At 32.7% G+C, this 27,099-nt stretch overlaps 1 protein-coding gene across 2 annotated transcripts; it reads left to right on the top strand.

The window, feature by feature from the left end:
- The first annotated feature begins 330 nt into the window (after positions 1-330).
- Positions 331-25,951, top strand: LOC109596852 (LON peptidase N-terminal domain and RING finger protein 3). 2 transcript variants are annotated; one of them, XM_020012451.2, is made up of 7 exons: positions 331-1,120; positions 24,073-24,161; positions 24,222-24,372; positions 24,429-24,736; positions 25,122-25,382; positions 25,439-25,702; positions 25,763-25,951. In XM_020012451.2, the coding sequence occupies exons 1-7, from the start codon at positions 679-681 to the stop codon at positions 25,934-25,936; spliced, it is 1,689 nt and encodes a 562-aa protein (XP_019868010.1). In that variant the 5' UTR covers positions 331-678; the 3' UTR covers positions 25,937-25,951. The 2 variants fall into 2 exon arrangements, with proteins under 2 accessions (XP_019868010.1, XP_049819116.1); XM_049963159.1 differs by lacking the exon at positions 331-1,120 and adding an exon at positions 2,360-2,475.
- The last annotated feature ends 1,148 nt before the right edge of the window (positions 25,952-27,099 follow it).

Here is a 27,099-nt window from a genome sequence, read left to right as displayed (position 1 = left end):
AAAATTTAATATGCCCTATAACCATTTATTTCATATAAGCATGTGCTAAATGTTGATATTTCACTTTGTCAGCGAACACATTGATAGTTGAAGTAATTTATATTTATAAAGGCAAAACTAACAGTCATTAAAATTAAAATGAATTTTATGGAAACATTTTCCCCCCTCCACAAATATCAAAATAATAAAAAAACCAAAACAAAGTCATCGGTACACATAAATACCATTGTGGTGAGATCCCTCGTGGTCGGGGCGACAAAAACATATCGCATTCGAAATTCGAATTAGACGGTAGTAGGGGAAAGCACCGGCCCGATCCGTTTTGATCCGCGTACGGTGCATCGCGCGGCGCTCAGTCAGAACAGAGCCGGCGGAAGGGGAGCGCGCAACTCGTCCCTGCACCGAGCTGTTACATGTGCGACTCACACATTTACATAACCGATTCATAGTGCCGATTTTGCAGGACGCGAGCCGCCCGTGCACGTGAATTACGCAAGTGCCGGTTATGTCACGCGGTCCGGGGTGCGTTATGTAACAGTTCCCGACGCATCGATGCACAATCAAGGTTGGATTAGTGTGTGAATATTAATTGCAGTCGTGTTGGAGGTTAGGCGGTGTGTTGCGCAAGTGGTGGCCGAAAATCGATAGGGGTGTTACGTTTTCGCACGTGTGCGAACAATGCGGTACGAACGGTATACGTACAAGTTGACGGAGGAGAGCGACGCCGTCTTTCGCCGGTACCTCGGCGCCCTGACCAGGATACACACGTTCGACGTCGCCAACAGGACGATCGGGAGGCGGCCGGAGCGCAAGCGGCGTCCGGGGCGGTCGTGCCGTTCGAAGAAGACCGCCAAGTCCGCGGACGACTTCGACGGACGGTTCTTCGTCGCCACCCAGGTGCCTCCTTATTTGTTCGGTTGTCCGATCTGCAGGGAGCTGGTGCGGAGCCCCGTGACCGTCGAATGCGGCCACACGTTCTGCAGTAAGTGTTTGGAGTGCGCGGACGGGGCCTTGTGTGTCGTTTGTGGGGCCGATATCGGCGACAAGCGGTGCGTCAACGTTTTGATCCAGGGACTGATCGACAAGTGGCGGGATGCGAACAAGGACACACCGAATTTAGGTGAGTGGTCTTCCTTCGAATGCTGACATTATGCTGAATCATGGTTTATGTTTGTTCAACGAAAATACCCGGCAAAAAAACCCTAAATAATAAACAACACGGACGTTTACGAAAATAACAAGTGTATATTATGTGTGTTATTATTGTATTGTTGACTATTACTACTGGTTACAATTACATAATGTTTACAATATATTAATAATTTATTTTGAACCATTTGAATGTCACAATTATTAGCCATATTAATTGGTAGAAATTAACCAAAACTAATGACAATATATTTCAATTCTACATTGAACTTAATAATGTGAACATTTTTGAATATTAATTTGTAATTTCGAAAAATAATAAATACGTACTTATTTCTCTTTTTTGTTGTTTTGTGTCAAAATAATACTTAACAAGTTAAAATGTTTATAAAACGCTTAACATTACAAATACATTATTTTATTTATTAAATTTGGTAAAATATCTCATTAACTAATATAATAATAATTCTTCAGCATTTAAATATAAAATAAGTTTAATTAATCATTTCCAGAAATTTAGTGTTGAATCACGGACAACTTTTTATGTACACTCAAACTAAACCGTGATTAATATATTAAACTGTTCTAAAATGCTTTCTGTATTACATAATCTTATGTAAAATCATGATTTTAGTGAAACAAACCATGATGATTTGAAAATTTCTACCTTTACAACAAAATAAAAAATAGATATAAAAATCATCAGAATTCATAAAACTATGCATTTTATTGTTGTGCCAAAATTATGCTCTTGCCAAACAACTGTGCTTACTGTAAACATGATTGTTGTTGTAACTTATCTATGACGAAGACAACAGTCATTGATTAAAATCTGGTGCGATATAAAAATATACCAAAATGACTAAGTGAACTTTTGGAGAATTGAATTCGTATGCGCGTGTTAGTCAGTTCCAAATTTAAAATTCTCTTTTGTTTCGGCACGTGTTTAACTCTCTCACAGTGTGTGTAGGTAGGTGAATTTAATTTGTTAGAAGTAAAACCATTGTGCAACGAAAATATTGAACAAAACCGCTTGGGTAATAAGACACAACGGCTAAAAAAACCAAAGAGTTTCCAATAAACAATGTTTCATAACCCACACAATAAAACCAATGTGTTATATATTCTGTTGAGTATAAAGAGATTACAAACTACATGTTAATACATGGATAAATGTAGCTTGATTGTGATTATATAATGTTTGATTACGGAGGAACATATTTGCTGATTGAGGCGCAATCTCCATGCAAATATCAAACTTAAAACGTGACGACTTAATACTGTTTCCGGGTTTTCCACGAACAAACGTCGAGGGTGGATTAACAGGTGTATCATCGATTTTGCGTGATACGTACTGTTTCTATGAATATCTTTATGTAATCCAATCTTATCTTGAACTATTTTCGTTAAGACGAATTTCATAATTTTTTACATAACCCAGCAGTAAATTCGCCTGTTGTCTATGACTAGTTTGTTTTGTAAACATTTATGTAACTAGTTTTGTTTAACGCGTCTGGCTCGGTTGTCTTCAATGTCGAAAGTAAATTTTAATAAAAACGTCCCCTCTATTCAAATCCGATTGATATTTGTGTGTGTGCATCCAACGGCCTTGCAAATATGTGTCACGTTATTTATTTTCGGGATCACTTTTTCAGTGTCACACCCACAACACGCTTTGGCTCCAAATTAATCCTGTTGCTTTGACAACTTCAGTAGTTTGAGATTAATTTGACACTCAACCACGTCAATCCTGGTTTTTGAAAATGATTGTTTCTCATCGTGTTTTCGTCGTGTCAACTTGTGTTCAACAAAACACATCGACATGTCGAACGGAAGTTTGACGCAAAACTCGTCGTGGTCTACGAATAATTACGCAATCGGTGTTTTACGTCGAGAAGTGTGAACGGGATGTGTCTGACAATCGGCGACACGTGACACCACCCCAATTACGTCACGGGGGGAGGGAATAAATGCGGACCGATCACGTTTTCACGGGGATTCGATTATTTTGTACGTCGCGACGAAAATGCCACCGCGACATTTGTCTGTTGGGCTCGTTCGGTTCTTGCACGTTTCTACTGATGGCTTGTGTTCGAACGTAATTGCTTTTTCTATAATAATCTAACTTGAAATTGTTTTCGTTTGGATGATTAGAGCTGCAATAAACGAACAGTTTGGGTTGGTGTTTGGAATTTTGTAAGAATTTTGAAACATTCAAATCATCAAAATTGGAAATTCAATAAAAAATAAGCTCGAGGAAAAACTGTATATTTTGGAAATGAGGAAATGGAGGCTTAAGATTTGTTTTATTTCCTTCAATGTAATTTTTATAAATGACCTTAATAACTTTCTGTCCTATTTTGTTATAAATAACAATAAGTGTTATAAAGAAAAATAATGTTCTACATAATATCCTTTTGGCATGTCGAGTCATTTCAGGCGAATAAATCCAAATCAGATTTGTGATACAATCGATATTCGTAACGAACTTGAACCAAATCTCTTGCAGACAAATGAAGAAACAAATAAAAAAAATTTGTAAACTCTCACAATATGCCAAGGCTGATTTTGCGTTACATGATAATCGTTTCGACATCGCAATTGTGTCGTAAATCGTTTTCACCCTAACGTTCCTATGATCGATGATTCGTTTGATTTTATCGAAGAAACGTACGAATGAATGAAACGCAACAACGGAAAATGTAACAATCGACATTTCCAAAGGTTAAGTCTACATTTATTATTATAAATCGGATTATGTAACGATAAGTGTGCACATGCGATTCGACGTTACGCAACTATTAAAACAATTCGCCGGACGATTTATTACAACAAATCACAGCGACAATAGTTTAATTGTTTGCTGTCGAGCGCAGATCATAGAACTCATTAGGATTCTTCTGGCACAGTCCTAACAGCGATTATGAGTTAACTGTTGTTTAGAGGAGTGTGGCAGAATTTAATTGCAATCGAAAATTCACGGGACGATTAGCCTTGGAGGCGTGGGAAAAAATGAATGAGAATGCACCTGCCAATCTATTTATAGTGGTGAGGGGTGAATTCGCCCTCGTTCAGCCTTTATGCACGGCAAAGCGACCGATAAATACCGATTATATAATTGTTATAATATAAATTATTTAACGGTTGTGTTACATTCACATTACGTGCCGCATAACGCTTTGGATAACAAGAGTTTCGATAACCATTTAATGAATCCCCATTATGTAATGGAAAACAACTATTATAATTACACATCTCTGATGAATTAAATAATTTCAATTTTTTACCTTTTAGTCCATTGTGCAAGCGCTCTCAATGGGTTTTACAAATGAAGGAATTAAGTCATACTTCATATATTGCGACAAATTTCTCTCAAGTTATTTACAAGATATTTAAATCATCAAAATTAACAGTTAAAATTTGAATTTTTTTATGATAGTTGAATATCTAAATTTGATAAATTGTAATTTTGTAAAATAATTGATATCTTAAACTCAAAAATCATAAAAATTAACTAAGAAAGATTAAAAATTTGTAAGATTATAGAAATATCTATTTTGAAAGAAAAAAACATCTAAACTACTATTATACTATTTTGTAAAAAATGAAAAAATCTGAGTTGAATAAAATATTTTGAAAATTAAAAATTATGTGAAAGTTAAGGTTTTTGTGACCATTGTTTATCTTAGTCAGGATTAGTGTTCAGAAGATGCTAGCTCGAAACGTCAGGAAATAATTACTGCCCCGAAAAATATAGATATCAATTTAATGTTTTACAATTAATGCAGCACCAAAATCAATTATAAAAAATTGAAATTTTCTAATCTAAAATTTGATACCTAAGGGGGTAAAATCATCAAAAAATCTGGGAAAATTAAAAACTTTTTATTATTTTGAGAGTCAATTTTGATCAAAATTGTAAATTTTTTTCAATAGAATAAAATTTAAAAATTCATCAAAATTAAATAAAATTGGAGTGTCTGTAATATTGAAATAACCGCTTTTTACTACATGCATATGAATATAATTACGGTACATACACCAAAATAACATTTTTTACAATTTTTGTCTCTTTGTCTGTCTGTCTGTTTGTTCCCGCTAATCTATGAAATGGCTGGACCGATTTTGACGGGACTTTTATTGGCAGATAGCTGATTGCAGATTACGGATGTCCATGTCTAGGTCGAACGAGAGTAGTTCTAAGAGGAATGAATGATTACAATTAGATAGAACGCGTCATTCATTGTTAAGGGCTCAAGAATCTTTGGAATCTCGAGATCGCCGTCTAGAAAACGATCGTATTCAACACGCTATCGGACGAAGTTTTGTAAGCAAATCTGAAGGATTTGTTTACATTTGATAATTGGGGCAGTTCTTAAGAAAGAACCATGCAGTTAAGCTTTAGATGTCGTGGGTTAAAATACGATTGTTGTAATAAACCGTATTATTGTGAATTTAGTGTTTTAATATATATATATTCATATATATATATACAGTACGAAAAATGCTCTCCGTGTCTGGATGTTGTAAGAGATGGATGCACGACAAAGAGAGTAAAGTTTTGCCCGGTAGTAAGAATCCCTACTCTCAGAGACAATGCGCCGTGCTAGTGCGCGCCGGCGCACAATGTAAATTAATCTTTGCGAATGCATTTAGTAACTCTCCGTATGCGTAGGGATGTAGTTCGAGTTCTTCGGATGCTCCATTTAAATTCCGTAACTTTGTATAATTTTCAATCTGTAAAATGAAATATTTTTTGGGGGTATATCAAAAACAAAAATAAGTATTCTCAAAATAAACTACTTTTTTCAAAATAAAAATGTATCCCAAAAATTAAATAAAATATACTAAAAACAACGTCTGCGGAGACGAACCGCATGCTAAACGCAGCAAAACCAAATGATCCCCTCCAGTCAGTTCGGCCCGCCCACATAATTGCATGTATATCTTTCCTTTTTGTTTACAAAGGGGTATTGATGTTCCGTCTCAATATGCGAGTAGACACGTTCATCATTTTTGATACGGTATGTATATATATGTAAGATTTGAAATCTTGTAGGATAAACGATTATTTATAAATTTTTATATTTTAAAACTCAAATTTTAAAAATCGATTACGAAAATATGATTTTTTATAAGAAATTTGAAAATTTCACACTTTTGATACTTTGAAATGTAAAAATTAATTATAGAAATTCAAAAAATGTAATACACTTTTCTACCATATTCTATTTTACAATGGAAACGCAAGTTCCAATTCATGGCACACATGGTACTTTCATGTAAAAGATCACTGTGAAAATTAGATCAACACGTTAGAACCGTCGGTGCACCGGATTACTTGAATCAATCGGCCTTACGTAATTAATGCGCTCGATGCGGGTATTACATGTGGCGGCGAGTGCGCTCCGAAAAAAAACGATTATGAAGAACAAATGATGTAACGCGAAACACGTTGCGGCCCGCGGTAAATAGAGCGCAGCGCGGCGCGCCGACGGATATTGCGGTCCGACAAACCCGTGTCGGGACTCCCGGGGTCAACTCCGACCTCGGACCGCGTCGCGTCGCGTCGCCTCGCGTCTTCGACAAAAAAAAAAAACATTTTGTTCGCGCCGAGAACAATGGCGGTTGCCCAATTTAGTGTCGCAATGCCATTAGTAGAAACGGCGTGCGTTTGTTTCGTGGAAAAATAACGAACAATGTAATCACGTTACGAGTAACGCTGATAACGCTGATTAATTTTTGAGTGCCGGAAAAATGCGGCTTTATTAATAACATAAACGGTGTTTGTCGAATTAACACGATAAATAAACAGTAAAATTTATTGTGTGTAAACAATATAAATACCGGCAAATGAAACTTCATTTACTTACATTAGATAAGAAAATTTCAATGGCCCAGATACGGGAACTTGAGGGTTGCACAAGAGCCCGCATTAAATATAAATTGCCATTGATTTTCCCTAAGTTATACAATTTTGTAACTTTGACCCAAATCTGTCGATTGAAATTCATAAAAGAGAAAAGTTTTTTTAATACGTAACCCACATTTAATAAATAGAGGTTTATAAATATATATGTCATTTGCAGTTTGTTTTTTTTTCTGAGGGATTAGAAGTGATTGCTTGTTAGTCAAAAACATCGATAGATTGAAATTTTGTAAGGAAATTGAATATTAAAAAAATTTGATGTTTAATAGATAAAAATCATGAAGTTTAACAAAGAAAACTTGAAATTTTGAAAAAAAAAAAATCATGAAATTCAACAACGAAAGTTTTGTAAATAAAATGAATATAACGACAATTTGATGTTGAAAAAGGTAAAAATTATTAAATTCACCAAATTAAAATTTCATATTTAAGAAAATTGAATATTACAAAAATGTGATGTTGAGAAGGGTAAAAATTATCAAATTCAACAATGATTAATTTAAATTTTATAAAAAATTGAAATTTTTAAAGGATTGTAAAAGTATTTAAATCTCTCGAGCAAAAATTTTAATTTTGTAAGAAAATATTACAAAAGTTTAATGGTCTAATGTAGAAAAAAATTAAATTCTATAATGAACATTATATAAATTTAATGTTATGAAAAGATTTCAAATTAATCAAACAAAAATTGAAATTTTTTACCATAAATGAAAAAAAAAAAAAAATTGAACAAATTAATAACTTAGAAGACAAGAATGAGCACAAATCAATCCTAAAAATGAATATTTTTAAAACTTTTAATTTTTAAGGACAAAAAATAATATGAATAAAAAAGTCTTCCTTTTTAATACTTAATCAATATGTAAAGATCCATTCATTTATACTTCAAAACATGCGTCTTCTGAAAATAAAAACTAAAAGACTTGATTTGACATTAAAACGAGCAACTGGTTTTAATTAACAAGTAAATTCGTACGTAATATCTTTTTGTAATCAAAACTAAAACAACAACTAATTACCAATTTTAGTGCGATAAAAGCTAAGCAGAATCCGTCAAATATGATAACAGAGACACGTTTTCATTTTTAATCGACGATCTCATGACAGTGGGCGTTTTTCCACTAATTTAAGAGCAGTTTTCAATTTAGTTTAATATTCTATATTTCGTACGTGATTCATTAAACGTAACTTTTATCTGAGCACCATTAAAAAAAACAAGCGGGAGAATAATTTGAACAATTATCGATATTTTTATGGTACGTGTATTTTTTTAGGCAATCTCGCGATTTACTCACGGATAAGTATAGATTTAGTTACATAATTTGTGAGTGTGTGCTCAAGTAAAACAGTTGCTCCCTATTTTTGTTTCATCGAATTATCCAACTATAACACGCATTAATATTAATGTGGTTTCCGTTCAAGGTTTATAAGAATCTTTTGAGCTTTTAGCTGCAATAATTGGTCAGTGTGTCTTACCCACGCTTGACATTTCCAGTTATTGCTAAAAAGTATTTGACTAAAATGGAAGAAAACGAATATTGTGAAAATTACTTTAACAAATCTATTGTATCATGTTTGTTGTTTCTTCCGATCCATGTTCTAACACGTTAACGGTACAAACAAGAAAACGATTAATTTATCGATTTGTCCTTACCGTTTCGTCGATTCAACGATTTGTTTGTTCGCATTTATATATTATATAATACGGCGTTATTGGAATATTAATTAATTTACGTTTGCCTTCAAGAACTGGATTTATAAAAACCGTATGTTTTTCGTTGCGTTACATAATTTCGGGCCATTCTATAAATAGTCGGTTCCGCTTTAAGCCTTATCTCGTGCACTATTTGTATTATGATCTGTATTTTCAGATGCGTCCTCGACTAATTTGTTAAGCGAGTGTTGCGTTTAGGAAAAATTGTACGTTCAAACTCTGAACTCTCGGCCGCTTCTAATTATGTTATGTAACTTAATTACGGTGGCGTTCGTTTGTTGTTGCAAAATGCGATTTTTTAACGTTTGTTAATTTTAACTTTTGTTTTGTTATTGGGCGAAAACTGTTGGCGATTAAATTTAGAATTAATTCGGCGTGTTTCCACCGTCTGATTTGATCTGAACGTTGCGTAACTTTATCGTTTCTCAACCGCAAAAAGACCCGTATATTATTCAGGAACTCGAGAGATTGAAGAAGTAATTGGCCGGAATTATTGTTCGCCGACGATCTTGGTTATTGAACTTAACATTGCTCGATTATACATCGTTTACTTTTTCTGTTCAATTTTTTTTTAATACATACAATTGTAGTTAAATTCCAAATTCTGATGTTAAATGTTCAATGGATTTTGATGATTGATTGTTTCTTTTGATACTAAGGACTTTGTAGGACAGCAAAAAATTAACAATTTTATTGTTGATACTTACAGTGGTGGAAAAAGTATGCAATATTTTTTTACTTGTTACAAATGTTGCTGAATGATTCTCCTAACAAATCTAATTTGTAAGATAGGTCCATTAATCACAATGATCGTTATATTCACAAGTTTTTATTTTATTTAAATAAAAAATTAATTTGGTCTGGAAAAAAGTGTGGAATATTTAATTAATATTCATAAAAAATTAGTAATAACTCAAATATTTCAATATTTTGTGGTTTCTAATACTGCTTGGCATCATACTGCCTGTGTCAAAAGGAAAGGAATTTGTTGCCACTGCTCCTGTTTGATTTGAAAAATTTCTTGTTTGATTTAGATCGGCGGACTGAGACGGTCATTCAAGCACCGTTCAATTTTTCACTAGAAACTACTCTTTAATAATTTTAGACGTCTGTTTGGGATCGTTGCCCAGTTGAAATATCCAACAAAATAGTGAACACTATTACAACAAGCATAAATAATCTCTGAGGATAAAAATCCTATTCTTAAAAGTATTCCAGACTTTTTTCCACCACTGTAGATACCAGAGAGTAATAAGGAATGGTTTACTAGATTTTCCTTTTCACACACAGTTGTTTAATATAAATAAAAATTTGCTTTTTGTTAATCATATTATAGTATAGTTTATAGTTTATCAGCATAAATCTTAGTTAAAGGAATTGGTAAATCATAATAAAATTGTATATTGTATTATACAAAATTGTTTGTGGTAAATGTTGTTCGGAGAACCTAAATCAATTAAGAAGAACTGTATTTCAATTATTTATGTCTATCCCCTGTTAAAACAACAAAAGAAACTTTCAATTGGAAGAAAAGAAATTAATTTTAGAGAAAATCTAGTCATAAACTCAAAGTTTGTCTGTATTATAGTGTATTAACATCAACTCTAACTAAAGGAATTGGTAGACCCCAATCAGGATTTTTGAAATTGTTTAAATAGCTCCATTTCACTCAAACTTGATCAATTAAAATGAATTACACTTCATCTCTTTATGTCCACCCCCAGTTAAAACAACAAGAGAAACACACTCAATTTTAAAGAAACTCTAGTCATGAGAGTTAAAGTTATTGACAGATTCTAATAATTGGAATTTTTTATTGAATTTATAACTCCACTACGGACTATATTGATCAGTTAAAAAGAAATGTATTTGATCTTTTTAAACCCGTACCAGTTCGTATAACGAAAGAAATACCATCAATTATAAAAATGTAATTAGTTACGGAGAAATTTTAATCATGAAATTTATGTATTTTCCAGTGGCTTAATCTCTGTAACGGCTGATTTGAAAAGCATACAATATATATATATATCTATTAGTAGTCTCTATCTATTTTGTAGCTTATGTGATAACTCTAAGTCTTGATGGGTCGATTTTTTTTCTGGAAAGTCATTACTCCATTTAATGATGATAAAAATCTAAAACGTACACGTGTACATTTAATTTATGTGGTGGCCACGAACCGTAGAAAATCAATCGCCTTAAATTTGATTAACACACGCGACATAACATAATCCGTTTTGTGTTACAAAATTGCAGTTGTTTAATAACTCGATAATGCTGTTTAACGTAATGACGATGGTATAATCAGATGACATAACCGCCCATTGTCGAGTCGGTTTTAAAAATTCGGTTGCGCAACGCCGAATCGTGACACCCGCAAAAGACAATGCGGCCGATTAATTGGCCGGTTTTTCGTTTTAAATCCGTTTGAACTTTGAACTAACACATGGAAGTTGAACGCTGCACAATACGTGCATTTTTACATGTCCATTGTGTGCGTATGTGTATGGGTGGGTAATTATTAAAATTGTGTTTACTGTAGTTGGGTGTTGAGGCATGACAAAGTATCGGCTTAACGCAATTATGAAAAGAATACGGACTGTTTATAAACAATAAACCGTTGATCAATATTAATTAAATTATGTTCTGTTTTCCCCATAAAATATTGTCTGTGTCGCAATGTGAGAACAATGGTATAACGAAGAAGATTCGGTAATTCTCCGCATTGCATCACCGACTTCTATTACGGCGAAATATTTCGTGCTAATTCTCACAAAACGAGGCCGCATAATAATAAATAATCGACTAAAGGGTCTGCGTTATAAATTATTCGCTTGTCTACCTAGTGTGTTTAAAGAGGCAATTACTCATTAAAATGTTTGGCGGGTAGCAAAATAGTCCAAACTAAGTTGTTGAATGATAACAAAAAATAAGAGACCAATAGAGTAAAATTATCTCAACCCGCTTTTAAAGTAAGTAGTTGTACATTCAAAAAGGTAAAAATTACCCGGCCCACTAACAATCAACAGTTCTCGAGACGGGTATTTTTACCCGACCCGCTTATAGTGTGTTAATTATCGGAGTGTTAAAACGTGTTTATAAATTGATCCAACTTTCACAGAGGAATATTTATCGTGTGCATGCCGGGCGATAGTTTTTTAATAATTGAAGTTTGCTTTTATTTATTCGACCATATGGGGTGTATTAATCTAGTAGTTGATTTTGCTTGTTTTCCAGGCGACATAGAAAAAATATTATTTAAGAGTTCTAAACCCTGCTCTGTTTTCCTTACATTTATTTGTTGTTTTAACCTGCGTTTTAATTTCTTAATCATAAATATATAAATAAATATTTGTGTGACACATCACATTAGTTGAAGTAAAGGTTTGTGATGTTGAAATTAATTATTCAACTATAACAAATAAATGTAAGGAAAACAGAACAAAATAATAATAAAAAAAAAAATATAAAATTAATTGATTAGAAATGAAACTTAAACACTTGACAAAAAGGTTGAAATTAACGAAGATTTAAACAAATGATTTGACGATCGACAAACAGTAAATAATCTTGTAAATAAAACTAGAGCTGTTCAACGAAAGTAAAGGTTTGTGATATTGAAATTAATTATTAAATAAAACTTGTGTAGTCGAAAATCAACGACATTTTGTGTAAAAAAAAATCGCTCCCTTTAACCTGTTGTAAGGAGTCTTTCGAAAAGACTTTGGTTTTACCGATTTAACATCTGTAGTAATCAAATTATCATCAGTAACCCGTTACAATTGCCCATAACCATTTTACTTTACGTTTAATTTAACATTATTACTTTTTGCTTTATAATTTCAGTCATCTTCGAGGCATAAACTTGACCAATTTCCGAATATATGACACACGTACATTCCTTTAAGCTTTTTGAATTGATATGAAGTAATTTTCATGTCGAATTTGTTTAAAAACGTAATATCAAGGCAAAGGATCGGTTAAACAATCAGTCACAATTTTGAATTTGTATACATTCCTGTACATAAATCATCTCATGTGTCCTTCTGCACGATGAAGAGTCATTTTTTATTTCGTTTTCTGTTGGACTTTAAAATTTTTTCTACAGTGGATCAGCAAACTTTTGTAATATTCTCTTACAAAATTAAGGGTTTTCCTCAAGATATTTAAATACTTTTACACTTTTAAAATTGAATTTTTTGTAAAATTTAAATTAGTCATTTTTGAATTTGATGATTTTTACCCTTTTCATTTTTGTAATATTCAATTTTCTTATAAAATTTCAACTCTTATTGGTGAATTTAATAATTTTTACCATTTTTAACATCAAACGTTTGTTATATTCATTTTTTCTGTTGATCTTTTATTAGAATTTTTTTAAGAAATCGACTTATTAATTAGAAGTGCATATCTGGTATATTGGAATTCAATTTTGGTCTGGGTTAATTCGTAACAGCCCTATACAACAATAGTTTATACATCCCCAATTTTTTGCCCAATTAAATCTGCTGGAAAATTGATCTATTATTTATTACAAGATTACAATTATTTATACAAGGAAAGTGTACCAAATTTCATCGGTCACAAATGATAAAACATGTATCTGTGTACAATATAATAATTAAGTGTGTTGAAGATGTTGATTACAAAATCCCGTTTACATAAAGCTGCAATACTCCATCTCGTTTGCAACGTAACACGAGTGATAAACAAACATTCACCTAAAATTATGTACGTTCCGCAATATCTAAAATCCGACTTTATGTAATTCAGGTTAGCAACTGCTTCAGTTATCCATACTCACACAAATATTATTAATTGTTCGTCGTTGCATAAGTTGTTAAAATATATAAAATCGACAGACAACACTAAAAGAGACCAAATAAATAACGAGTTTAAATTGCTAATGGAAGGTAGGCGATATATGTTATGTTGACACACATTAATGTTTTACTGCGAACGTAGTGTGTGCTATATGCTTTGGTAATCACTTGCATAACTATCTAGCCGCTCGCAATTAACCGGCCCGAATTTACTAACTAATCTCGTTTCCCTCCGTCTTCGATCCGTTCGGTCGGTGGTTGGCTGATGATATTGTTCGCGCGGATCACGCCCAATAAACTTTACCACCTCCCATTATGTAATTGTCTGCAACATTTTTTTTGTGTGTACCGTTCGTAATAAATAAACCTTGAAAACTTATATCATTATTAACATTGAAACGCGCCGGTGTTATGTAACGAGAGTTATGTAAAAAAACTAGCATGAGATGAAAAATTACGTTTCGTAGGTCAGTTTTGGTCCACTTTCACTGCGATCTGGGTGAAAAAAATGCGAACATCCAAATGCGCCTAGAATGTATCGAAAGGGGAAATTTCGAAAAATTGCATTGCAATAATGATCCATCTAATAATAATAATAAATTTGATTCAATTTACATTGATCTAATTTGGGACACCTTGTATAGTCATATCTCCATAACGAGGAAGTAATTAACTAACTTTGGATAAATGTAATAATTAAAAAATATTAAAGCTTCTCCAAACCGTGACGAGCCAATTATCCTTGAAAATGTCGATGAAGTATCAGAAGCGAAACTGAACTGTTTAAAGGGGATTGATTGAATGACAAAACTGATCTTCAATTTTTCCGTCAAATTTATTAAACACTATAAAAACGTTTCGGATCACCTATTTTTGGTTGTATCCTCAAATTCACTTTTCTTCCCTTCTGATCGTCCACTTCCAGATAACTGTTCCAGTCCAGTAAAAAATAAAAACCCGATTTTGGATGCGGAGGCGTCGTCGTTGTTTCCATGGTGTCTTCTGCAGATGATCCACCAAAGGAGTCAAGAAGTTGTTTTTCGTACATCTCATCCAAATCAGATTTTGGATTTGGCGGAGTTATTGTTTCAAGCATTTGATCCAGACGTTTTGTCCTTTTACCGTTTATGGCGTGTCTTTGGTGCCACTTTCGTTCTGGTTCCACTTCGGATTCGGAAAAAGGATTCGGGAACAAAGATCGTTTGTCTAAGGGCGTGATTCGGATGGTGGCGACGCATAAATTTAAACCGAAGAGGAGGAGCACACTTTTCATCAACACATCAAACATGGTTTAAGGAAACGTAACTAGCTAACTTAACGTAACCTTAAAGAACACCACATTGAGTGTTTCTGAAAGTACGAAAAGGGTAAATGGCAGTTTTTAATTACATTTTAAGTAGACAATTTCACTTTACATTCTTTTAGGAAAAAGTAATTTTGTAATTGCACATAAAATCTGAATTATCGGTATGTTACGAACAATAAAACGGTTGTCCTCGTATGTGAATTCGTTTTGCAACGGATTATGTAAAAGAATTGCGGAAAGTGTTATGAAAAATAAGATGTAGGTATCGCATCACACAAGCGCAGTTACCAATTATTGTTATTAATTAGAGGGAAACACATTTCATTTCGTTTCTGTTGTGTTTCTTAACGGAATGATTTTTATAATGTAACATATAAAATAGGTAAATTGCATAAATAATTATTGCATTAAATAATAATAGTGGTAAATTATGAAAATTCAAAACCTTACTTTCAACTTAGTCCTTGTGCTCGTTTCTCAATGAACATTGTTCGAAGTTGTTTCGCGTTTCCATCGCTCGCGTTGATTTTCAAATCTCGACCGCATCAATTACATAAAATTGCTATAATAAATTTTCTAAAAATAAGATCTGATGTTCCGGACGAAAATAGCGGCGGAACAATGAAATCCAACCGACGAACTTTGCACTCGTATTGTTACACAAACGTGTTATGATGGAAATCAGATGAGATAACTGATGGAAAACTAACAGACGGTCGTAATATCATTTTCCGCTGCTGTAAATTGTGTGCCGACCTAAATTAAATAACGTCGTTAACCTCGTTTTATTCCATTTTGATCAATAGTATGTCTGCATTCAAGAAAAAATTCTGCCATGGCCAAAACTATGAAGTAACCTATGATTTTTCTCGTTATTCAGTGTCCAACTTTTAATGCTCATTAACTATTAAAAAAACAATTTACGCAGATCTGTTATTGTTATTGATTTTCAAATGCCACAAATGAATGAATTAACACATAGTGCACGGTAAAATTACCATCCAATCTCATCGAGTAGTAAAAGTCGTTATAAAATGTTTTATGCAACAGTGATACACAATATTAGACACAAAAACTAGATGAAATAATTACTTCGACTCGTGACGTTTTTTTCCATGATCTGCGATATTAATAAATCGTAGAAAAAATCCTTTGGACGTAGTTGCTTCTTTGTCTCTTAATGTTGGTGGACCAGTGAACGTCTATTAGAAGAAGACTTAAAAAAGTTTGTTTAGAGAAAGCTTTCTAAGAGCAATGTGAATCACAATGAAATAGGTATCAATATTTAAAATGTAAACAGTTCGCATATTTTTTGAGATAACTAGGTATAATGGCAAACTTTGCTTCAAACAAGTTAGCACCCTATGCTGCTCGTCAGATACTGACTACTCCTCAAGAAGATCGACATTTGGATCAGATGTCACTTTAGGAGCGAACAAGAACTGCTCGCTAGTTAAGAAACATTCACTTTATGATCACAGGAACACATTTATCAACTCAAATCTTACGTAACAGACTTCATGAAACCGATTATGTTCATGACGTGCAGTTATTCTTTCTGTATTAACTTAAACACACAGGAGAATGAGAAGAAACTTTGTTAACTGAAACATGAACCAATGGAGTCTGGTTCTCTTTACAGATGAGTTGTATTTGAATACAACTGTGGCTGAGCGAACTTCAAACCGACATACAATCCTTCACGTGTTGGCGAACGGTTTCCTAACGGTCAGGCGATACATTGATGATATTCTGCTTAACTTAACTTAACGTGTTACCTTTCATTAAACTGCAAGGCCACACACTACGAAAGTTGCTCAAAATTTCTTTGATATGAATACGACAAAACATCTTTGGAACATAAGAAATCTGGAAGCCGCAAATAACCTTCAAGAATTAGCTCAACAGCTTCAAAGAGAATGGAACAATGTACCCCAAGACTTGATTCGCCGGTTGATACCATCGATACCTCACTATTAAATGGTATATTTAATTTCTCGACATCATCATTTTTGTTACACCCTTCTCTAATCCAATTACATTCTGAAAAAAAAATTCATTTCAATATTTATTAAATTAAAAGTTACAAACATGATAGATTAGCGACTGTTAATCTGTCTTTTTAGTTTGATTAAAACACTAAATTCACAATAATACGCTTTATTACAACAAACGTAGTTTAACCCTCGACATCGGTTCTTTCTTAACAACTGCCCCGATTATCAAATATAAACAAATCCTTCAGATTCAGACGGTCCATCGGTGAAGATGATGACGTAAGCTAACATATATAACCGCATAATTAAATTACTTCTTGCTTTTGTAAATGTAAAAATGTGCTTTGGACATTTACAAAAAGTTGCAACTTGCTTATAATCCAAATTACAAATCGCAACAAGGTGTCTAAACAATAAAATTACATACAAACGAAATGTTTTTGGCAAATCAAAAGTTACATCACACGCACCGCAAAAAAAACGTTCAGGAAACGTTCCAAAACATTAACAGCGACCATGTTACACGTAAAAAACAACAAAACGTGTAATTAAAATTTTTGTGTACCCACGTTAATTAAATATTGAAGACGACGCAAGATCCAGATCTTAATCGTCGTAATGTCGACGATTAAAATTGGATTTTGCCAGGAAATGGGTTTAGTGCCAAAAAGTTGGGATTTATCGTAGACTAGACGGTTCTATGTTCGATGGAGTTCGATGTGGCGTGATCTGTTATATAACGCAGAACAATGTTATATTTTTGCCGCCGTTATCCAAATAAGTCGTCGCTGTTGTCGCGTATTGTTTTTGTTTTCGACGCGGCAGAGAACGCATAAATTGCACTTTAGTAAATAATCTAGTGTGTCCTTGTGTCACATTTAACTTTAATTAAAACGAAAACTGTAAACAATTCACGTCACGTGACCAATTACAGTTATTTGCATACCGCTTTATTGATTTTGTTCTTGATCTCACTCGCGTATGGGACTAGAAGTTTTTTCCTATAAAAACCTCACTTACCTCACATTTACTGTTAATAATTGAAATCGCACCGTTACGGTGAGATAATAAGCACCGTTAATAAGATACATAACTTTTACTTGGAGGAGGCACATGCTTCGCCAATAATTTATGCCGTTATGATAAAATCAATTTGCTGTGGGGGTAACGAGAATAAATCGCGTATGTATGGCGTAAATTCTCTGGAACATGTTCAAAAAAAACTTGCTTTGCACTTTTTGCAGATCTTGTTTATGAAATAAATTTTACTTGTTTTTCAAAGAATTTTGTTTGTATTTGTAGCTTTTAAAATTAGATGTTTACATGAAAAATAGCTAACTGATTTTCCTTACTTAGTTCTGGTCTCTGTACATATTTCTTAGTTGATTTGAATAATTTTTAACTATGACTTTTCAATTTATTCACAAGTGAAATTTTCAATTTTCTTATAAAAAATCATATTTTCATAATTATTTGTAAAATTTAACTTACAAAATGTCAATCTTACATATTTATATCATACATCTTAATTAAAAATAAAATATCATCGCAATATTTATTAACATTCCTGAACATTTGGAAAACGCTGCTTTTTAAATTAAGCCTTGGCAAGTTAAATCCAATGTTGGCTAGTATATAAGAACAATCAATTTTGCCATGTAATATATTGACAAGAAACTTTGCTGACGTTTTTTCTCTTCTAGTAAGAGAGATAAGATAGTAGAATGTTCTTGCAGCAATAAATTGTGGTTGGTGCTACGAGCAGGGTATATATTGTTCTTACGAAAGTTCAAGTACTTAAGGTATCGTCGTTGAATAGATTCCAGGCTAATCTGATGGCAAGTGTAAATGGGATTCCAGACTATACTGTAATACTCCAATTTGCTTCATACTAGTTCATAAAACAGAGTGTGTAATGCAATTTGAGAATTAAGCGATTTGCAGTTTCGTAAGACAAATCCCAAGATATTGGAAGCTGATGGTAGAAACTTTAGTCGTATGTAAATTTGACTGGTAATTTAATTTACAATAAAGTATTTCTTTACACTTAGCTAGAGGTTGTTATTCTGACACGACGCCACCAAAGTCCCAATGTCACTTTATAGAGTAAGAGCTTGTACAATACTATCGCTAAACTATAACATAAAAATAAACTCAAAACTAGATCATTGTTGAATAAAAGGAATAATAGGGGTCCCAAGTTGGATCCCTGGGGTGGGCCAGAGGATGCATGTAAGTGTGAGATCTAAATCCATTGTGCACATAACTATAATAATGATTAGACAATAAATAAAATGATTTGTTGTGGGTGTAATGAAATTAGCACTGTATCATTAAGAATATTTATTATGAATTAAACCTAAAGAAATTTTTAAACGATTTTTAGTAATTTCTTGTTTATAAAATAAATTTTAAATGTTTTTCAGAAAATTATTTTTAAATATAAATTTAAATTTTTTTAAAAATGCATTTTGACCATCAAATCATGTATATGTCTTTAATCAATAATCCTTTGTTTAATATTTTTCTAAATACAGTTTATCATGTTTTCGAATATTTAAATTATTTATATAATAGAATGCATAAATTAGATAACAATTAAATGATAAAGAAAAACTGTGGGTGTAATGAAAGTAATTTCGTGGCCGGTTATGACGCAACTGAAAATGTTGGCTGAATAATTGGCTGAAACTTCTATTATTTATTCTCTTCAATAAATTTTAATCGTTTTTCTTATACAATTTTAGGTACTTTTAATTAGTTTTATGTTCATTTTTATTTAACGGTTTCTAAGATCATTTTATCAATATTCTAATGTTAACATCTGACCCTGGCTTATTTCTATAATAAGACGTCAAATTTAGTATATGATTTTCAGTTATATAACTGCCAATGTATATTTATCGCAGTCAACAGCATTGTCCGCGCACGAAACGGACACAATGCTATCTATAAATCCATTATGAAAGTCGCAACAGATAACAGAATTTTATTCTGATACGCGACCGTCATGGGTCGGCCATTGAAAACGCAACGCGTCTCCAATATGTGTGCCGTTTATTTTTAAACGACGATGAACTGGATAATCATCCTCATCGCAGTAACGAACGTTGTCCGTCTGTTTACAGTAAACGTAAGGTCAATACCCCATTAGAACAAAGTTATTTGGTTGATGCACGGTTCAATGTGTTCATTTTATTGTACACGCTGCCAATGCCATTATCAACAGTAAAAGGGAGAGCCCAGTTGAATGTGAAATGCACTCACTCTCGCCGCTTCGTTTTCATCTCGATCGTTAATGCAGAAGTGTCGACGGGATTAATGTAAGCGTTGAAAATGTTCCTTGTGTTGCTCTGTTGCTCACCAAGTCGAAACTTGATAACAGTGACGCTATTAAGGTCTTTAAAAAAACAAATGCGGCTTTATCAGAATCATTGTTTTAACAAACAATTAAACGCACTTTGTTGACTAATCGGACAGAAAACAAAATTTGTCCGATACATTGTTGCGGTTGTTCAAACATTGTCAAATTTATTGTCCGCAGTTGTCGTCCGATTATCGCTCCGACGCTAATTCGTTTGACATACGAAAACACGAACGATACGAGTGGCCTTCCTCTCGTTGCATTTCTAAAATATTAATCGTATCAGCATTGGGATGCATTTGCTGCGTGATTCACCGGCAAATTCATACATGTGTCCGAGACAATGGAACGAATTTCTGTGCGAATCATTGTAAATGTGCTATTCAACTGTGCGCACTGCGCACTTTACACGCCGAGTAAAAGGAGTCTTTTATCCCTTCTAATTTGTGACCTCAACCCCTGCTGTTTATTCGGTTGTCTGGTCTACGAACCGAATCGAGCATGAGTTTTTGCGGCGGCGAAACTGCATCTTAATCGACGATCATACAACACACACACACACACACACACAATGTCTGGGAATGCCAAGATATGTGGGAATGACCTCCTGGCATTGAAACGCACGGCCAACTGCAGCGCCAATATAAAAATATCCGTCGGGAATGTTTTCAATGGTATCCGGTCACTTTTGCGGGCGCACAACCGGATTTTGATTTAATGTGCAGGAAGAAAGTACAATGTAGAGACATTTTATCAAAATTTAAATAGGTCTCTGAAATTTTATGTTTCACTTTTTAGCCTATCAATAAATTTGTTTTAAATGTTTATTTTTTCTTTACCTTAAGTCTAATTATATGTTACTTGCGTAGAATTGTTTTAAAAGTCTGTCCAAATGTCTCTGTAGTCGTATGTATTGGTGGTAAATGGTATTAAAAAATCTATATGTAATTTATTTTGTTTTTTATATATGACTTTTGTCATTTAGGTGAATTTTAAAAAAGATAAAATTTGGCTAATGCTACTTTATTAATTATTATTTTATTTACTCTATATTTCTTTGTTAGTTTAGTTAATTAAAATTTAATTACTAAATAAATTTATAATCATTATGTAAATTAATAAAGGGGAATAATTTTCATAAAAAAGTCGAATATGTTAAAATAATACATTAATGTAACATTAACAAAAAATATATTTATATATTTTATAATAAAAAACATAACACAATTAAAACAAAAACAAATCTATATAAAGATTATACATATACACAATAGTAATAATAAAAATGTAATATTTTAGAAATAGAGCACCCAAATAACATATAAAGTAAAAAAACTGAAACAAATGACTACTAATAAACTAAAAATGATCTTACCAAAGGATTAAAAATATAATGTTTTAAAAATGAATATAATGTGTAAAGTAAAATGTATTAAATGATCATACCGATAAAATGTTAAATTAAGAATGTAATTACCAGAAAAATAAGAATAATACATTGTTTTTAGAAACACCACAGTAATATAACCCTGTAATGTAAAATATTTTAATTAATTTTATTGAAAAAAATTTAAAATTGGCAGTTATAGAGATTGCCGATGAAAATTTAAAACTTTTAGTATTAAAATTATCAACATCAATCTGGTTTTCACATCTATTGACAGTCCGAGCAACAATTATTTATTATTCAAATATATTACGGGCTGTACAAGATCATGATATATTTATGGATAGTATTTGTAATTACTTTGTATTTGTCATTATTAATTTCAACAATACTTTTATACTTTCAATTATTTCATTTTATTCTAAAAAAGATACAATAGGCTTATGGTAACTAAAGTAAGAAATGAAAATGTTTCATTCAAATTTATCAAAGTATTGCATAAAAACGGCATCGATTGTCGTTTCCTATTTTGTAGTACTTAGTTTTTGATGATTGGACATGACCATTCAAATAATAATCAAACAAAAACACTATTTCAACAATGCACAGTATATACACATTGAACTTTTCACTAAGTTCATTCAATTTCACTTATAAGTATAAACATGTCGGTGACGCGAACGCACGATATTTCACCCAACTAAAAAGTGTCTAAGGCGCACAGCACACTGCGCGTGCGCTAGTCGTGAACATGTCGGTTACGCGAACCCGAAGATTTTTCCCTACCAAAAAGTGCCCAACGCGGCTAAAGAAGTTTTCACTTCAATTAAAACACTATTTTAACAATAATTCAATTACAAAGAACAATTCATATATTTTCATCGTTACAAAGCGACAACACTGTACTGTAAACTGTTCAAGAAGCGCAAAACCAGTACTTCACGACGCATGCGCTAAGTCTGTCCCAATGTCTCTGTACTAGTTGATTGCTGAGGGGTTAGTTATGTTAATTAAATCATCTAAGTATTGATTGTTATTTATAGGACATGATTTTTATGAACAATAATAAAGTATAAAAGAATGTGAAAAGACTATTAAATAAATCTCTAAAATTTTTCTTAGATAATAAATTCAGTTAAATACGTCATTATTTATTAATAAAACTAGTTTGTTGTTTATAAAAAATAGTTTAAATACAAATAAATAATGTAATCATCAGTTATGTATGTATTACCATTAATAAATATATCTAATTTTCAGTATACATATAAAAAAATATTTTTTATATCTAATTAAACATTGACGTTGACAAGTAATGTTTTACGACTTATCAAATGTTGTGAAATTCTGTTATAAATAAATAGATTAATATTTAGTTTTTTAATTCATCTAATAGTTTACTGATTTATCGCTTATAAAAGCCTAAAATCCTATTTAGTAGTTATGCAATTCCTTGAATAAATTATAAAATGTTCGTGTTTTAAAACTCAATCACCTTGATTCATATTGTTTTTGTTTAATCAACGTCAATATTTACGCCTTACAAAAATACATTGTTTAGGCAATATGCAAAATATGTTGTCGAGTCGAGTAAGTTTAGCCAGAACTATGATGTTATTAAAAAAACAGCAATAAAATTATTATATTATATTATTGTATAAAATAGATCAAAGTATGTAGTGGTTGTTATTTAACTACGTTATTCTTGGCCGTTTATAAAAGAGTTTTGGAGTTCTATGACCATGATTCAAACAGCATATTTCCACTTAAAATCCATTCAGACACATGAATATGAATGAGGTCAGGATTTTATTTTCTGTACCCTTTATTAATGTTGAATATGATGATAAATGATTGAACCAACCGAAAAAAAATGTCGAAATCCGTGCGCTCGCGGAGTTTTTGTATTTTTAGCGCTCGCTCGTCGAACATGACCTACCCGCACTTGCGTCAATTAAAAACAAACAAACAACCGATAGTGCACTGTAAATATTTTTGAAAACATTTATCTCTGTCAGTCAATAAAATAAAATGTCGAAGGTGATGAAAGTGACAATGAAATAAAAAATGTTTTGAAATTATCAATTCTCACAAATAGTTTGAGAAATGTTAAAAGTAGTTCATGAACTTTCCTCGTAATAAAAACAAAATATTTTTGTCTTGGAAATTCCCTGCGTTCCTGAAATATCCCAAATTATGTCGCATCGTTAAACATTAATTGTGAAACAGAGGCGTCCCACGTGTCTAATTTTAATTTTTGTATTTTTATACATCAGTAAATATTTTGATTTGTGTTGTGTAAATAATATATTTATAAGTATACCACCAGCCGCGAGATTTCTATTTTAGTACAATTCGAGTTGTATAACCGTACTAAAAATTGATTGTTTTTTGTTACAGACACGTTTGAAGTTATGGGCATAGAACCCCGCTACCGTTTACGGTCAGGATTTGCCGGAATGCAACTGAGTAGCGAAACCAGAGACACGGTAAGTACTTGGAAAAAATTTCAAGAGTAATCGAAAATTGAAATCCATCAACTATTGTAGATGTCCAAGTTCCTAAAAGCTGTGGGTTCGCCGTACACGAGACGAGAGAACTGGAAACGAACCAAAATCAAGAAACGTCACGACGAAGTCAGCCAGGAGAATCTGTTAATGTTTTTCGACACGATCTTGGACACCGTCAGGAAAGCAAAAGGTACAATCGGCTCTAAATTGACGTGATTCGAATCTTAATTTCTTGAACGTTTGCAGAGAAAGCAGTGAGAGCCAGTTGGAAGTGCATCACGGGCTCGGATCTCGAGTGCATCCTGTGCAGCAGATGTCTGATGGAGCCGGTGACCACGGGCTGCGGCCACACGTTCTGTCGCGACTGTCTCACCCGCGTGCTCGACTACGGCCTCTCCTGTCCACTGTGCAAGTCGCAACTGACCGTTTCGGATTACGCGAGAGGATACACCATGGCCCTAGGTCGCGCTATCACTTTCCTGGCGCGGAAGGAATTTGATGAGAGGATAAGCGTCACCTTGGAGGAGGGGATTGTGTTCGGCAAAAATTCTGATGTATGTCGTTTACATGAATTTCATTTTTATTATTTACGATAGATCAATCACGAGATTGTGCTATTTTCATTCTGCACTGCACTATAAATAATAATTACATAATATTCAATAGGTAAATATGGTTATAATGGAATTGTGTAAATATGATAATAAGGTCACATCAATCAAATTAATTTTATATAATATAATTTTTTATAACACTTGTGTAACAATGCTTTAAAAATACATTTATCGGGTTACATGTTTTGTATATAATCGAATGCGAAAGATATTGATAATTGGATTGTATACCATTCGCATTTTTTTCTGATTATTCTAAAACGAATTGAAGATGATGTTCACTAAACAATAAACGTATAACTAACTACTTTTTAATTTATTACAGATTCCCGTTTTCGTGTGCACTACAGCGTTTCCTAACGTCGCCTGTCCATTGTACGTTTACGAGCCTCGCTACAGACTGATGGTGAGAAGGTGCCTCCATTCGCCGACGAAGCTGTTCGCCATGGCGGCCAAAGACAGCAACGGGTTTTCCTCTTACGGCACCGTGCTGAAAATCAAAGATGCGGTCACTTTAAATGACGGCCGGTTCATCCTTACAACAGTCGGTTTACGTCGGTTCAAAGTCCTCAGCAGGAGCGAACAAGTAATTTTATCTGTATTCTTATACGAGCGGTTTAATTAATACAAATTTTTAATTAGGATGGCTATGACACCGCGAAAGTGCAGTACATACAAGACAGTGCCGTGTCGGCGGACAAGCTGCAGGAGTTGATTGGGTTGCACTGTAAGGTCTACGGCAAGGCAACCAAATGGATAAGTTCGTTGAAGCCGAAGGTGATGTCGGAGGTGGAGAGACTGATAGGACAAATGCCGCCGATCGAGGCGAATTGGACGAGTCTGCCGGACGGGCCATCGTGGACGTGGTGGCTAATGCCGCTTTTGCCTTTAAGCTCGAAATTACAAGTAAGTTTTCTCACTAGTAGTATGTTTTTATATTAGTTTTTGAATACCGTTTATTTTCAGATTGGTTTTTTGAGTACAACAAGTCTCGACAAGCGACTCCGTGCGATCGACAAGATGTTAGAACATATGAAGGGTCGTATGAATGGATACGAGCGAAACCCAAATTGTTACGAAGCGTCGGACGTAGCGCCCTCCGAGTCCTGTCAATACGTATTGCCATTTCACGTTCAATAGACTACTAGTAACTAATTACTACGTATTTATTTAACTTATACATTAATCTTATGAAAATGTGCCATTGGGCAAAATTAACCAATTGACAAATTGTATTTTTCGAGCAAACACTGAATCAAAGAGGGGTTATCACCTTAGCTTTAAAATTGTAATATTAGATAGTTGGTTTTGTTCGGAGACGTTTTTGTAACAGAATCTCTTATGTGATAATGTATTTAATATAACTATTGCAAATATTAAAAACTAAATGAAATTTTCAAAAATTTATTGAAAATTACTGATTGAAACGTTTTTACTAGCTTCTCGAACTGAACTATCTTATTCTCAACTGATACCATAACATAGCAAAAAAGCAAATCTGTTTAAGATTAATTTGTTGCCATTAGTACCATACTTCAGTATTTGAGTTTTCATTGCCATTTGTAATACTGAATTTGTGATTGACGCAAGAATATTTGTATATTTTGGTGGACTTGAGCACACTTAGTAAAATATTGTCTGCTGAGTCCTTTCAAGGAATAGTTTTTCCATTTTCTAATATACTGTACAATCATTTTAAGGTAGCATATTTTTGAATCTTTACTGTAGGTCATAGTATTAATACTAGAATTTGATTTATTTACATTTTTTGTAAATACAAATTTGTGATTTAGGTATTTACAAAACTTATCGACCAAATATTTATTTATTTTTCTACGGAATTAGTTTCCTTCTTATTTTCATATCAAGATATAGTTATAGAAATTATAGTTCTTTTGTATTTGCAAATTTAGAAAATATTTAGTTATCGAAAGGCAAATTAAATAATTTCAATTCAAATCTCACACATTTCTGTACGAATTCATAGTTTATTTTGTAATATTTATACTTATTCCTAATGTATTTAAGTTATCAGTAATATTTATTTATTTCATTGTGATATTACTTTAACTATTTATGGAAATGTTTTTTTTTTGTTTTATTATAAAATTAATTACAATATTGATGTTTTAATTAATTATACCTGTCATATCCAAAATCCGAATTAAATTTCTATTTTTTATTTTAACTAACGAAAATATGCCAATTATTAGATGTTTGGAACTACAAGAACTATTAGAACCATTTTCAAAAAGATTCTAAATTCCTTTCCTATATTTGCTTTTTAATCTGGCAAAATTATT

The sequence above is a fragment of the Aethina tumida genome, chromosome 2 (assembly GCF_024364675.1).
Source record: "Aethina tumida isolate Nest 87 chromosome 2, icAetTumi1.1, whole genome shotgun sequence".
Lineage (NCBI taxonomy): Eukaryota > Metazoa > Arthropoda > Insecta > Coleoptera > Nitidulidae > Aethina > Aethina tumida.
Note: the sequence above shows the minus strand (reverse complement) of the source record. Positions and strands in the feature narration are given on the sequence as shown.